Source organism: Hakea prostrata, chromosome 7, assembly GCF_041222555.1.
Source record: "Hakea prostrata isolate BN-2017 chromosome 7, UWA_Hpros_2, whole genome shotgun sequence".
Lineage (NCBI taxonomy): Eukaryota > Viridiplantae > Streptophyta > Magnoliopsida > Proteales > Proteaceae > Hakea > Hakea prostrata.
Window position 1 is genome coordinate 9,458,657 of NC_142606.1, and position 15,308 is coordinate 9,473,964.

General features: G+C 37.6%; 3 protein-coding genes across 3 annotated transcripts; 2 read left to right on the top strand and 1 right to left on the bottom strand.

Moving 5' to 3' along the window:
* The first annotated feature begins 814 nt into the window (after positions 1-814).
* LOC149009552 (Galactosyltransferase family protein) lies at positions 815-2,388 on the top strand. Its single transcript, XM_089163286.1, has one exon. The coding sequence runs from the start codon at positions 1,152-1,154 to the stop codon at positions 2,169-2,171; it is 1,020 nt and encodes a 339-aa protein (XP_089019412.1). The 5' UTR covers positions 815-1,151; the 3' UTR covers positions 2,172-2,388.
* A 792-nt stretch (positions 2,389-3,180) lies between these two features.
* On the bottom strand, positions 3,181-8,152 carry DPMS3 (dolichol-phosphate mannosyltransferase-like protein). Its single transcript, XM_089163287.1, has 4 exons — positions 7,945-8,152; positions 6,408-6,541; positions 6,165-6,272; positions 3,181-3,326 (listed from the first exon to the last, which is right to left on the bottom strand). Exons 2-4 carry the CDS (start codon positions 6,507-6,509, stop codon positions 3,273-3,275), a joined length of 264 nt encoding a protein of 87 aa, XP_089019413.1. The 5' UTR covers positions 6,510-6,541; positions 7,945-8,152; the 3' UTR covers positions 3,181-3,272.
* Positions 8,153-10,467: 2,315 nt separating this feature from the next.
* On the top strand, positions 10,468-14,219 carry LOC149009554 (uncharacterized). Its single transcript, XM_089163100.1, has 5 exons — positions 10,468-10,788; positions 11,057-11,171; positions 11,338-12,042; positions 12,208-12,316; positions 13,870-14,219. The coding sequence occupies exons 1-5, from the start codon at positions 10,706-10,708 to the stop codon at positions 13,893-13,895; spliced, it is 1,038 nt and encodes a 345-aa protein (XP_089019226.1). The 5' UTR covers positions 10,468-10,705; the 3' UTR covers positions 13,896-14,219.
* The last annotated feature ends 1,089 nt before the right edge of the window (positions 14,220-15,308 follow it).

The following is a 15,308-nucleotide window of genomic DNA, read 5'->3' on the forward strand; positions in this document are numbered from 1 at the left end:
GAGCGTCGGCAGCACTACTTTCACCATTGTGCGGATCTAATCCTCCATGCAATTGCGAAGCTTTTAAAAGTTTGTCTCAATCAAATCCCATTCCGTCGACTGCGGTGGTTGTTGGAGAAAATTATTAAATGCCTCTGTAATAACGGAAGATGAGTGGAGTGGTGAAATTATACAATGTACAGTCTACAGTCCATAGCAAAACTTGTGGTCAAAATTTCGACCACTTATTTTGTGTAAGTGATATGTTTTTAGAGCACGTGAGTAGAGCTTGTGGAATAGAGTAGAGCCATGACATCGATCACGCAAAGGAAAAGAATGGAAACAATTTATGGGCATAAATGGGAGATGGGATCATGCGAGTCAAGGGACTATATACCATCCAAGGACGATTTCCCGGTTTTTTAGGGAAGAAAAGTGCATCACATGCACACTTCACTGCGAGAAATTTAATGACTTCAGAGCAGCCGGTCACGTTCCTTGGGATGGTGTTAGAGTACCTGCTAAACAAGGAAAGCGTGTTCATGAAAAATAACTATTGTTGACTCAAAGCTTTAAGCAAGCCACGTTCCGTATGGCTAATTGGCTATAGCTTCTCCCCTCTCGGGTCGGGTTGGTGACCCATGTTGTTACTATCCAGGCTCATGTTTATTCACATCAAATGGGTCAAACATTTGATGGGTATTATATTATTACCTGATCCGAGATGAGGAAAAGCCAAGTAAGACCATAGGTTTTCCGTTTTCCTTCCTTAATAAAAATATAAACAGCCGACCATCTTCCTGCAAAAATAACAGATCACGATACATTGACCCGAGAGTTATGAAGAAAAGTGAAAAAGCTCAAGTGAAGCCAACGTTAGGTTTATCTCCACCATTTGCGCAGCTCCTTTACCTTGCTTTGCTCCTCTTCAAGAAGAATAAAAAGAAACCCTAGTTTCACATAGCAGAGTCAACACTAGAGACATAACACCTAAAACTGCCTAAGCAATGCTTTGTACCAAAGAAACGTTAGGAATTTCAATACACATAAAGTCCAAATATTCTTCATATCTCTATGCTTCATCTTCTTCTACTTCGCTTGTTTCTACCCAGAAGAACTTCTGCCCTATAGTACTCCATCATTACCAGCTTCATAGCTGATCTCTGAACGTCATGAAGGCTTCGAGGGTGGACCGGCAGCATTCTTTACCAAGGGTAACATTTGCCGTCTCATCTATCTTCTTTCTCATTTTCCTCTGCATCTTGACATCAATCAACGAAGTCCGATTCGAGGGTTTAGTGAAACTTGGCTGGTCTGCTATCTCCAACATCCCCCATTACAACTTCTATCAATGTAATTCCACCAATTCATTGGTCGCCAGCAACATCTCTACTTCTCCGCCACTTGCGCCGGCACCGGCACCAGCACCAGATCTACGAATATTGATCGGTATCTTAACGCTTCCAGATCAATATGAGCGCCGTTATTTCCTGCGACTCATCTATGGGACTCAATCAGTACCAGTCGGTGTACAAGTGGACGTGAAGTTTGTACTTTGTAACTTAACCAAGGAAGATCAAAGAGTCCTAGTAGCTCTTGAAATCATGCGACACGATGACATCATTATTCTAAATTGCCCAGAGAATATGAATAAGGGTAAGACTTTTACATACTTCTCAAGCTTGCCGGAGATACTGAACACCACCGACGACGGCGGCCCTAACCCACCTTACCATTATGTGATGAAGGCGGATGATGACATATATATAAGGTTAAATAGCTTGGTAGAGTCTTTGAAGCCATTGCCTAGAGATGATTTGTACTATGGTTATGTAATTCCATGCTCTAGCATGGATCCTTTTGTTCACTACATGTCTGGTATGGGTTATCTGATTTCATGGGATATTGTGGAGTGGCTTAGAACCTCCGACGTGCCGAAGAACCACACCGAAGGACCGGAGGACAAGATTTTCGGCGATTGGATGCATATCGGTCGCCGGGGAAAGAACAGATATAATGCTAAGTGGTCTATGTATAACTTCCCCATTCCGGCGACAAAATGTACACATGAGCTCTGGCCAGATACTGTTGCTGTTCATCTCCTCAAGAATCAAGAGAAGTGGGTTCAGACCTTGAAGTACTTCAATGTTACTAACAATCTCAAACCATCTAAACTCTATCATATTCCTTAGGTAATGCATTACCATTTTTTGTTCATTCTTTCTCTTCACAATTTCTCGTTGAATAATGACCTGATCTCAGTGATTTATAAATTTTTTTTGCTCACTTACAACTTCAAATGTAAAGGAATTGTGATTCTCTTCCAGTAAAGAACAGTTCACAGAATGAAAATTTTACTGGTTTGCTAGCACTCGGGCATTTTTTTCCTTTTTCTTTGAGAAATTCAATAAAAGGAACTGGTGATACACCTCCAAGTAAAATTTAATTCTGTCTTGGTTCAAGCTATAGAGTTCAACCATATCCAAAATGGATCCAGACGACGAAAGGCACACATCCTATAGAACTTAATTTATATCATCACATCCTGCGGGTGAAATTGGGTTGATATGGGAATGTGCTGGAGGAGGTGATCACCTCAGGTAAACATCAGTTACAGGGGAATGACCATGTCACGCACTCTGGGTGCTCATTAGGACTCCATGGGTTCGTGCCTTCAAGGAGAACAGCAGGCCCCTGTTCTATGTGCCTGTGTTAGTGCCTACAGATAATAATGCAGCAACGGCAATCATAAATAAACACAGCATCATTTGGGAGGAGACATGCGTTTACATATTTCAGCAACATCAAGTTGGTATCCAACCACTAATGCGCCTCACAGCTATCTGGTTTAAGAAAAGGTCGGGCATTGTCCTTACCTTCTATTCCCATACAAATTTGGTGATTAACCACACATGTAAAATAGCACACTGAAAAGAGAGAATAATAAAAGAAGATTCCATACCCTCAAGAGTAGAACTATCATACCCACATCGTTGATTCCAATCAGAAGCTAGGAAAGGCACCATAGAAAAATAAAAGTAAAAAAAAGCTATAATTTACATCAGATCTACAAACCCCCACCCCAAATGTCATTACAATTTCTCAAAGTGGAGCCAATGCTTGAATTGTTGACAAAAAAATAAAAAAGCCAATGCTTGAAGTCAGTTTGGGAACGAATATTTACTCTTTTAACTCTCTGGATTGAGAAAACTCTAAAAGAATTTTCCTCTCCTCCAAACCACTTAGCACCTTCTTTCGATCCACCATGGGAGAAAAGATTTGTCAGGCTTCAATCATGCCACATCAATCCCTCTTTGTTTCAAGAACTCTTTGGCTTCTGTTATGTCCTGCATTCCCATATATTTATATTAAGTTCCAGGCATATCATAGGTGAAAAACACAAAAGAAAATCACCATTTAAGTCTAACAAATACTCCAAGACCCAGTAAACCTTGTAGCTGTCCTAGTCGCATATAAGGGGCATAGGGATTCAACGCGAACCAGAAATATAAAATAGATCTCAACATTCATCAACATTTCAAATACAAAATAAAGCACGTCATAAGATGCAAACCAGAAGTATACAATTGATCTCATTTTCCAAGTACAAGAGCATATGCATATACAAATCACAACCAAAAAAATTGACAAGATTTTCAGCTGAGCATAATTTTAGCCTGAGGACAAGATACTGAAACAGCCTCTCAGCAAAAATTGCCAAGGCAACACTGAGAACAAAAAGTGCCACCTCCATCCCCCCCCCCCTTTCGGCACGGGGTTCATCTTTCTACTTTTCAGCTGGAAAACAGAACTTTCCAAGAGAATGGAGAAATGGGTAAAAAAGGAAACTCCAAGGGTAGATAAGCCCCAAGGGAGCAATAGAAAGAACAAAAGTTGAATTGCTTGTGCAGAAAGAATGTGATTTTGTAAGGATAACTGATTTAATTAGACAGGATATCGATTCATTTTAATATTTTGGCAGCAGTTAATCTTTATATTTATGTTCACACGTGTTAAAAAGATAAAAGAGAATAAACAAATGAAAGGAAGACCAAAACAATAATATCAAGAAAAAAGGAAAAGGAAAAGAAGAGCAGCAGGCCATCCTTTGATCCATATCATGTAACTCTGTAAGGTCCTATCGAGAAGGTCTACCCTGCTAAAACTAAATGAAGTGTAATAAGAATGAAAACTGATGTACCTAGTAATTCCAGTGGCCAAAAGAATTCATCAAAATCCACTCAGCTTGGGTATCAAGTAACCCAATTACTTGACAAACAGTCTTGAATTTCTACTGAATGCAACTAATATTAATTTCATAATATTCTCTCCTTTTTACTTTTATAGTCATCCATTAGAAGGAGAATTTTTCCCCATTTTTATCATAGCTACCGCAATTACAGAAGCTGCCATGGGTCAGCTATTGTTTTGTTAATTTTTTAAATTAAAAATCAACTCATATCAATCAATCAAAAATTGGTTGAATTAAAAATTGAGATAAATGAAAGAATAGAACCAAATAGAATAAAAACCAAACAAAAATAAAACATCTACACATAACCAGCTCGAATCAGCAACTTTACAACAAACATGTATGGCTAAATTGTATAGGAAGTGAAGGACTCTTTTCCTGATTTGTTCTATTGAGATCAAATGCTCCAATCTGATTGGCTATACTCAGTTGGAAGTTCTTAAAAAACAATAGATGCCTTTGGAAAAAAATGGAAGAGATCTTTTCTATATTCTTTAGACAATCATCTCCAACAACCAACACACTCTAGATCACATCTTCCACTAAGCCAATACAGAAAACAAGGACAAGACACATGCTTACAGCCAAACTTAAGGGCTAGCTGATTTAGAGAGAACAAGAAGAACAGTAGTCCCTGCCACCAAACTGGACCAAGAATGGACTAGTATATTATATCTTGAGAGTTCGATGGTTAGTTATGGGCTATAGGCTTTATGGTTTTGGCTTTACTTTGATAAGCCTAAGTATCAGAATTTAAGTTTATACAGGGTTAAGTAGTTATTTTCTGTTCTTGGTCACTAAGAATACTGATTTTGTATATTTTGAGTTTTTATTTTCAGTTTTTTCATAGTAGACTTTCATATTATGTAATAGCAATACTGGAGTCTTAGTTAGTTTCCCATTTGAGTAGGGTGCTAGTATGAGAAGCCTTTAAAATTTTGAAAGTAAGCAGCGCATCAGGCCCAGACAGAGCCCCAGCAGAAGAGTGCAAGAGCTTTATGAGCACAAGGAAAATGTCAAATTAATGGAGGAGAAGCATTGTAGTTCCTATATACAAAAATAAAGGTGCTATCCCAAGATGCAATAACTACATGAGCATAAAATAGTGAGTCATAGTAAGAAATAATGGGAGAGTTACTGAAGCTCATCCTCTTTTTAAACGTCCAATTTCATTCATGTCACACTTCTCATTGGTGCAGAACTTGAACTTTCACAAAACAGGACTGAACCATGTCAGTCAAATTCCTTCATCATACTAACTGGTGACAACATTGGGTTCCAGGGAATGCATTCAGTTTCAATGTCAGTTCTATGCTTTCTAGTTATACCAATCCACCAATTTCAAAATACAAAATCTCGGTAAGTAGTTCAAACAAGCGTCAACTGGTTCTGACCATCAAGTCAATTTCATGATGATTAGGCCCTGCCATCTGTAGACAAGGTTCAACGTTTCGGTTTAGAGCCTAGTCTAAACCATGAAATTTCGGATGAAAATTGGAAGGTGTCAGTTGCGGGTTCCGCATAGTAGGAAGCTGTATTGCTAAGAACAATATTTAAAGTCAGAATATGGTGAAATCTCATCAGAACAGAAAAAGTAATTGAAAGCGTCAATTTTATTCAAAGGGTTCAACCGAAAGATGCTGATATCCAAATCATGGTCGAAATTTTGACTAAACGTTGTTTCAACCTTCATCAAAGCTAAAATATATTTTGCAAAATTTTGGTTGAAATTAACCAGAAGTTTCAAACATAGCCTGTAGTGTACTAAAAAAGGAGGACCTTAGCATTCATCTTCATATTCTCTAGATAATGACGCATAAATAATAATTATTGCTTATAAAATACAAACTCTTCATTGTAGCACTCCTCATGTGCAAGTTTAAAGCTCTTAAGTAAAATAAAAAAATGCATAAAGAAGAAAGCGTAAAGAAACCTGTTGTAGCAGCTCTGCTTCTTGAGGACATGTTGGGAATATCATCAAACCAATTCCAACCATTAGAAGACCATAGCATCCTAGTGATACAATAAAGTAGACTGGTAGCTGTGAAGAAATGTCAGAAAGTAAGTAAACTTCAAAGCAAGATATTTTTACTTCCTTGGGTAGTGGGGAGGGGAATATGAACATGGGACAACAAAATCCAGTGAAACCATGGAAAGACATCAAGGAGAAACTTACCAACCAAGCATAACTACGTGGAACCACTGACGTCTCCAAGAGGCCAATCCAAAAGGCAGAGATGGCCACTAGCAAAGACATAATCTTTACAATATGCTTCATATTGTCTTGACAGCAGACTTCCTAACTTCTATCTGTTCAAGGCAAAGACCAAACATGATTTTAGGCCAACTTCAAGAAATTCAGCTTAAATTTTCTGCATAGTAATCCCAGAGTTCATTGAAGGTCATATAAGTTGAACTCTGAAGAACAGATTCACTCTAAAAGTCAAAATAACTATGAGATGTCCCAAAACTTCAGCGTAGTAAAATAAAAATAAAAAGTGCACTTAATATTGCATATGATTGATCCAGCATGCCAGTGTCTCTTCTTTGCCCAAATCTTAGGATAAAGGGAAGCATTTTGGGTGGACGAATTGGATTGCCTCAAGTGTTCTAAAAACATTCAGCACCGAGATCTATTGCCATGGAGAGGTTCAGTTTGGGAGGATGACTTCTCTTCTTTTCCCTTCATTTGAATGTCTACAACAATTCAGGGAATATGATGGCCATTTCTTATTAGGTTTCATTTCTGTGTTGTTGGATTTGATTTCATCATCTTTTATGGTAATTTCAGATGTGTGAAAAGATGCATGGAGTGTGAATTGAAGCAACGACCGTTGTTTTAATTGAAATCACCAAAACAATAATCCCATTCCAAATTTGTGTCATTGCAATTGAATAATAGAAAACAATTCTAGTAAGTAAGAAGAAATCCAATAAGACAGACACTGAATGGGAACTTCCTGGCTTTGCACCTTCCTTGAAATGTTAATAATGCATCGCGACCCCCAGGTCAAGTACAGGGAATTCTGGATGGCAAAGCAAATTAATCTCAAGGTTCTTATATAATTTCTAGAATTCCCAGTGAGAAGCACCAATTAAATGAGGGACATACAGACCGCTGTTGATTGTTTGAGTCATCTCTGGATCTAATTGCCTGAGTTCATTAACTAGCATGGGGAAGACCACAATATGGGTGTGCACAATAGGGATACTCTCCCGAATCTGAATCTGAGATCATGACTATGCTCTTATAATGCGAATCAATGCTATGAAGCTATGCTATACATGTATCTACGGTTCTTATTTTACATTCATAATCTGATTTTGATGTTTCTTCAATGAGAATTCGGCCGCTGAGTGTTCCAAGAACTGATTATATACCCCACATCAAAGATGGCATATAACACCTGCTCCTTTTGACACCACTACCACTAACATCGATTACTCTCATTCACACTAGAACAACGAATATATATTAAAAATCATAAACAAAACTGGGATCGCTACCACTTCTCCGCCTCAACCCCTCCAGAGGCACACAGCAAAAGAGGAAATTTTAGTAAATAGACAAACAGAGATCACACCAGCAATGCAAGTTCAGAACCAGTCAGCTATTTATATTTAAAAAAATGGAAAAGCAAACATTTCAGATATGCATTAGGAATTTCAGGTGAGAAAGCAAATGAAAACAGATCAAAAAGATGGAAACATACCTAAATCGAGTAGAGTTGGAGAAGAATCAAAGATGGGCTCGCCTGAAACTTAGAGCGAATCGATGACGAAACTAGGGATGCGATGGTATTGATTAACACCCTATTCAATTATTTGGTCGTCGTTACGTGCCCGTCGCCGGAGAATGAGAGTTTATCACAGCATTCCCATTGATTCAACGAAATAGGGTTCTAAATCTCGTAAAATGCTTTCATGATTTGAAGAGTTTTAAATTTTAATGTAAATTTAAAAACTTTAAAACTTTAAGTGTAAAACAAAAGTTGTATTTACAATCACGTCCCCGCTTCTTTATTTCTAACCGTTAGATTTTAAGATGCCACGCGTCGTGTTCGCGGCCCTGCGCAGACGATGTCCCTCGTGGTGGTAATTGCGAACAAAAATCCCTCGTTGTGGTAATTGAGAACGAAGATTTTACCGTGTTAAAGGCTTAAAGCCACCGAAAATGTCGAACCGAACCAAACCAAACCGTTCGACAACCCCGTTTCCAAGTTTTCCAACGAATAAGGGGTGTTCGGCGGACCAAAGAAAAAATTCATATGCTGTGCACATGCACTTATCACCAATGCAGAGTTGGTTGAGTGATAAAGATCCATGCATTTCAGTGGGAGGTCTTGGGTTCGACTCTTGCGGATGGCATTGCATTTTCAATATTAAAAAAAAAAATGCACCAGTAACAAAAAAAAATAATACTATACTCATTATATTAAATAAAATTATGAGATTAAAATTTTAATTTGAAATTCAAAAAGTCCAAAATAACCTTTTAGCTCATTTGTTTTCTTAGCCTTTTATTTTGTGTATATGTTACTGTTATGCACAGTAAAAATGGTGCACAACAGTGCAATAACAAAAGGATTTTATATATTTTAAATAGATTAATAAATTATGCGTTAAAAGGAATAGCGATATTCAGTCCATTTCTAGGAGGGAAAAAATCCTCTATTGTACACAATTCTCTATTGTATACAACAGTGCATATAGATACCAAACAATAGGTTGAAATTTAAAGAATTGCTTCAGATTTAAAAAGTCCAAAATAGACTTGTATTTTTATTTTTATTTTATTGTTTTTTTAGCCTATTATTAGGCATCTATGTGCAGTGCACAATAAATGATGTTTTCCCTTTCTATCTATTTATAAATCATTGTTACTTTTTTTTTAAATAAATTACAATTGTTTGATATGACTTGCTAATGAACCTCAATTTTTTTATGTAATATTAGAACATAGATGTTTTCCCTTTCTATCTATTTATAAATCATCGTTAATTGTTTTTTTAAATAAATTACAATTGTTTGATATGACTTGCTAATGAATCTCAACTTTTTAATGTGATATTAGGATATAGATGTTTTTCCTTTCTATCTATTTATAAATCATCGTTAATTGTTTTTTTAAATAAATTACAATTGTTTGATATGACTTGCTAACGAACCTCAACTTTTTGATGTGATATTAGAACCATGATACATTATGTCGCCGATTTATCGACGAAATATCGCGATAAATCGGCATGCCGTTGAAGGGCGACACAAAACCCAACTTCAACACCACATTGACAGAAAATCGTCGAACCGGCTAAATATCGGCCAAAACCGAACTGTCGCCACCGGCTCACCTTCTCTGACTTCACCATTGCTGTTCTTCTTTAGTATCTCTCTCTCCCTCTCTCTCTTGCCCTTCACCGACGATATGTTTCAGATTTTTTCTCTTTAGTTTCAGGTGAAGCAAAGCCCATTGCGATGCAGATTTTCGGCCAGCGACTCTCTCTCTCTCATTTCAGGTGAAGGCGTGAAGATTGTGGTTTGAAAAGAGAAAGGGAGAAAAGTTAAAGAAACCTGTAAGCAATTGTTGCAAACATCACCACCGCTGCAACCTATCACTACCGTTGCAACCATCACCACCGCTGCAGCCTATCACTACCGTTGCAACCATCACCACCGTGCAGCCTATCACTACCGGTGCAACCATCACCACCGCTATGACCTATCACTACCGCCCATCACCACTGCTGCAACCTACCACTAGCCCCACTGCATCCTACCACCAGCCCTACTGCATCTTCAACCCCTTTAATCCTTTCTTCAATTCAGTGATGAAACCTAAAAGTCCCGACAGAAATAAATAAAACCACCGAGCAGAAAAATTACCAAAGTATCGCGAAACATCACTGTGTCGGTGGTGTCGCCAGCCACCAACACAACTACATAAACAGATATATCGAACATTGATTAGAACATACGATACTAATCGATACATATCCACATTTGACTCAACTGAGACGATACATCTCAATTCGTCTCTATTAAATTACACTAAAATTCATTAGTGTTCTGATACAATAATTGGTACAAGACGATGCGTCTCTTAAAATCACCTGATGGATACGATATGATAATTAACCATACTTGCTATCGAGTGCATGTGCAACTGCCAACGCCTAGTTTGAAGTTTGGTTCCATACTTTCATGTTCGCCATCTTTATAAGCAAAGAATAAAAATGACAAGGACGAAGAGAGAAGCAGAGAGAAAAAAAGAAGGCTGGATGAAGGGTTTCTTTTACGTCTCCTTGTCTTCGTTCTTGTGTTTTTCTGCTTGTGAGAGGCTCCAAAAACTCGTTCACCCGCTCACTTTGTAGCATTGGTACATTTATCTGGTGCCCTTTCTGACGCAGTTTTTGGGTTCACTGTGTTATTCTTATTCCCGGGTGTTTGTCATTGTCATTGTCATTGCTGGTGAAGATGATGGTAGCTAGTAGTTTTGATCTCTGGCAGAAAGATCCTTTTTTCTCTGTGGCCGAAGAGGTTCAGGAATCCACCGATATGTATGTTATGTTTTCTATTTCAAATCTGTCATTGTGTTTGGTATTGTCGATAGGGTTTCTGGTTATTGGATTTTTCTTTAACCTTTCCGCATTGTTTACCTTTAAAGCGACGGGTTATACTTAATCTCTCTTTGGCGTTGGTTTTATTTGTGGTTATCGTGCCATTTGAAACGATTTTTTTTTGTTCGGCTTGCTTTGTTAGAGAATTATTGGTTTGATTGATTTAAACTTTATGGGTTAATTTTGGTTTCTGATTGGCTTTTTCCAGAATGGAATCAGTATATAGAACTTGGTTAAGGGGAAGAAGGGAAGGGATGGTACCAGATGATTCAGCAGAGCTACGTAGGGAGCTGCAAATTACTCTAGGCACAGCGAAATGGCAGGTTGGTTTCTGATTTTGTTTGTCGAGACAATGGATATTTACTATTTTAATTTTAGAGTTATTCACAAATATAATCTGCGGTCTATCAATTAGATAGATCCAGTTCTGTTTCTCTCTTCCTTCCTCCGGTAATGCTTATATTATTTGAGTTGTTATCGATTAATCAGTTGGAAGAGCTTGACAGAGCCTTCAGATTGAGCTACGGAAATCGTTCCAAGCATAATACAACAACCAGGCATAAAAAATTCATTGCAGCCATAGAAGACCAGATATCTCGTGTAGAGGAGGCACTAAGTGAATCCCTATACAAGGAAGGGAAGCAACCCATGCGATGGGTAAACTTGGATGAAGGAGAACGCAATGAGTTCGCTTCATTCCTTTCTAGTACTCCAGGGACCTTGCAAGGTACCGAGGATGAACATGTAGAGCTCAGACCTTCCTCAAACAATCCCATTCAGATAAACGACCAAAGGAGAAAAGTTGCTGAGCGCCATGTTGATGCTGCCTGCAGATTAGGTATGCCAGATCGGCCAAAGGATATTAAAGAGGTTGCCACTTCCAGACAAGATGCTAATAATGCTATAGAATTAGAAGCAAAACAACCTCTTGGAACCAAGGATGGTTTAAGCTGTCAGGCGGAGAAATCAAATGGTTATAGAAGAACATGGAGTACTCCAAACTTTGGTGCTTGGAATATTGTAATACCAGATGAAGATAAACAGAGGAAACCATTGGTGGCAATCGATGAATCCCCATTTAAAGGGAATGGGTTCAAGAATAGCTTACGGAAACAGAAAAATAGAGGGCATCTAGGGGCAAAAGGAGGGACTTCAAATTGCCTTGACTTGAAAGGTATCAATTCACTTTATCAGGTTAGTCCACTTATGCCACTGGCCTTCAAATTTTTTTATCTACCAGTTTATTAGAACGAAATGAAAATATGAAATTCTGTAATTTTATGAGGAAGTATGATACTTAGAAAACAGAGTATGTTATACTAGATTCCAGGGAAATTCTAACATTTGCACATTTTGCAGGCCTTTGGATGGTTAGGTGGATCTCAAAGACAGATACAAGATCCACAGCACATGCGATTTAGATATCTCAAGCTTACATTTGTGGCTGCATTAACTATTTTCTTGATTGGTATGTTTCACATGATTTTTATTGCTTGAATCAGTGGAATATGTAAATAGCCAATGACTAACTGTAAGGAGAATTTAGTGAAAACTCAAATTCCTGTGTTGTCTGAATGTTATCTTCCAACCCCCTCTCCCACCAAAAAAGAACCCAAAAAAAAAACTCCTGTGGATTGGCCGGGATAGTTATGGGGTTGCAAAATACAAGAAGAAAAGGATTGAAAAACTGCACAAAGTGAAAAACCTAAGCATCATCAACAACAAAATGTGAACTCCTTCCTACATTAACTACAGTCTTGGTTCCCTTATAAAATATGAGGAGATATCTACCAAATACTCATTACGGCATCTATGTTTTATGAATAAAAAACTGCATGCTTGAGCGAAACAAGTAAAAACTAAAACAGCACACAAATAGGAAGTGTAGGATTGTCAGAGATTTAGTTTAGGAATTCTATATGTAATTGTGTTGAATTCTATATACACATGCCTGGCCTACAAATTTATGAGTAATTTTATTAGAGCATTTATAAAGACTTGGCCATCAGAACTCATGGTTTTTCCAGGTGAATTTCCAGAACAGGTTGCTTAGTGGAAGAGTGGATTCTCTTCATGGTTAAGGCTGTGTTCAGCCTTTTGTCTACTAATTCCATTATCAACAATTTTGAGGTCTTAATTTTCACTCTTAACATTGATCTGTTTGTCCTGAAGTTACTATATTTAACATCTATATGGGCGAGCCTCAGCTGAAAAAGCACCAGGGAGGCAAATGTAAAATGTTATTTTTTTGGGGATAAAAATTGACTTAGGTCAAACCTTAGGGGGTCCAAATGAAAATTAACCTAATAGAAATAATAAATATAATTTCGAGCCTTTTTTATTGTTATGGGTGAGATACAATGGCATAGTGTGATTGTCTGGCCATTTTTTCCCCGCATCTTCTCCTCTGAGTTGCTAAAATTTCTCTTAAGTTGTAGGACATTCTCCATTAAACAAGCTGCTGTCAAGGTACTTCTGCAACAACAGTATAATTTAAATCATTCCCAGCCGTATAGTTCTTCTTTTAGTCCTCTGAATCCCCAACTTTCCCCTTTTGATTTTTATTTTGGCACACTGTCACCAACATCACCAAATCAGGTTTGAATTACCCTCTCCATCCCTTTAACCTTCGATCCAAAGTTGGTCTCGAACACATATTAAATTGCTAATGCTTCTAGAGATTAAATGTATTAATTGTATTGAGTCCTAACATATAAGAAGACTAACAAATCCTACTTGACTAATCTCATTGTCCTAGATTCCCTACATAGTTTCTGCCTATTACGATGATTGGACCAATGCTTTTCTTAACTTAAATCAGCCGGCTTTTGTGATTTATCTGCACAAGGGACCTTGGTACAGGACAATAGAAAAGCTGTTATGTTTTTCACCTCTTGTTGGTTGGGGAGGTTTTTAGATGAGGAGAGCCTTCAACATTACTATTTGCTTTTCTTCTTGCTGTCATCGTAATTTTGGGACCTGTATTGCTGAAACTTTGTACTTTGTTTTAACTGTTTGCAGTTCCTCTGGTAGTCCATGCAACGTAATGGAGATTTACTTGCAATCAAGGATTGAAGGTATTCATGTGCAATGTAAAATCATTTTCTCAAGCCATCCATTTCTTTCCTCAGTGTTTTATTTCCCTTGTGTAAAGAAAATTTAAGATTTTACCAACATCCTGTGTTCTATCTTGCTGCTCAGCATAAAGCATAGCCAATTGGATAGTCAATGACTCAATGCAAATGAAATGTTACTTTAAAATGTGACTTCATAACTGTATATTCCCAGCAAATAAATTGAATTATTAACTAGGCCCCGAAGGAGCCAAACTATGTTAAGGCCAATACTGAATTTGGTTTTGTCTGATGTAAAATGAGAATTAAATCTGGGAAGAAGCAAGATATCAGTCTCTATTCTACTTTCTGGGAATGACCCTACTACAGCTTTGGGTTACTTTCTCCTGGAACAAAAACTCCATCTAACTGAAAGATGTAGCTCTTCTGCAAAGAACAGATTATCCTCCTCAAAGAGCCTCAGAATAAGTTAATACAATTGTTGACCTTTATAATGTAACATCGAGTATATACATTAGCAACTCTTATTTATACATTTATATTAATCTCCTTTTCTCTTGTTTTTTGTCTTTTAATTTCTCCTTTATTTCTGGGGAATGCAACTCTGTTGATCATTCTCTAGCAGGGATGGCTGTTGCCTTGGTAGGAAGGACTAAATAGCCTCTTTCCACCTCTTGATTGTTAGATTTGTGTAAGTCTAACTCTGTGTTATCTTCCTATCCTCTGAAATGAAATTTAGTTCAACCCCACCCCCCCCCCCCCCCCCCCCCCCCAAAAAAAAAAAAAAAAAAACTCTGTGGTTCAAGAACATGTAGCAATCGATCCAAACAAACAAAACCACTAATTTTTGGTCCAGTGCTCACTCTGAAAGCTGAATGGTTTCTCATAAAACTTCTTAAATAATTGTTTAAATAAGTACTACAATATCCATGACAGATTCTTATTTATTGTCTACCATGGTGGCACTAGAAAGAATGGAAACAATACTGGATCTTATTTGTTGTTTACCATGATGGCACTCATATTAAAGCCTCCAAACAAATCCTGGAGTTTTTACCGAAAACAAAAAAAAAAAAAAAAAATCCTGGATTAAATAAAAGAATAATCCACGGGGTGGTACATGCCACCAGACCTTATGAAGAGAAAAAGGTTTTGTTCCACGAGCAATAAAAATTGCAAAACCATATGTATATCTATGTACTGACATAGTAAAACTAGATCTATAATTCAGAATTTCCCTAGCAAGACTAGAACTTTCGCCAATCAATAGAAGAAGTGCCGTAACTGCTTACTGACAATTTGAGGAGATAAGCAAGTTGTCCACTTCCATCGATCTAGCTGAGACGATGCCATCCTTTGAAGCTCCACCATTGTTGCCGAAAGTCC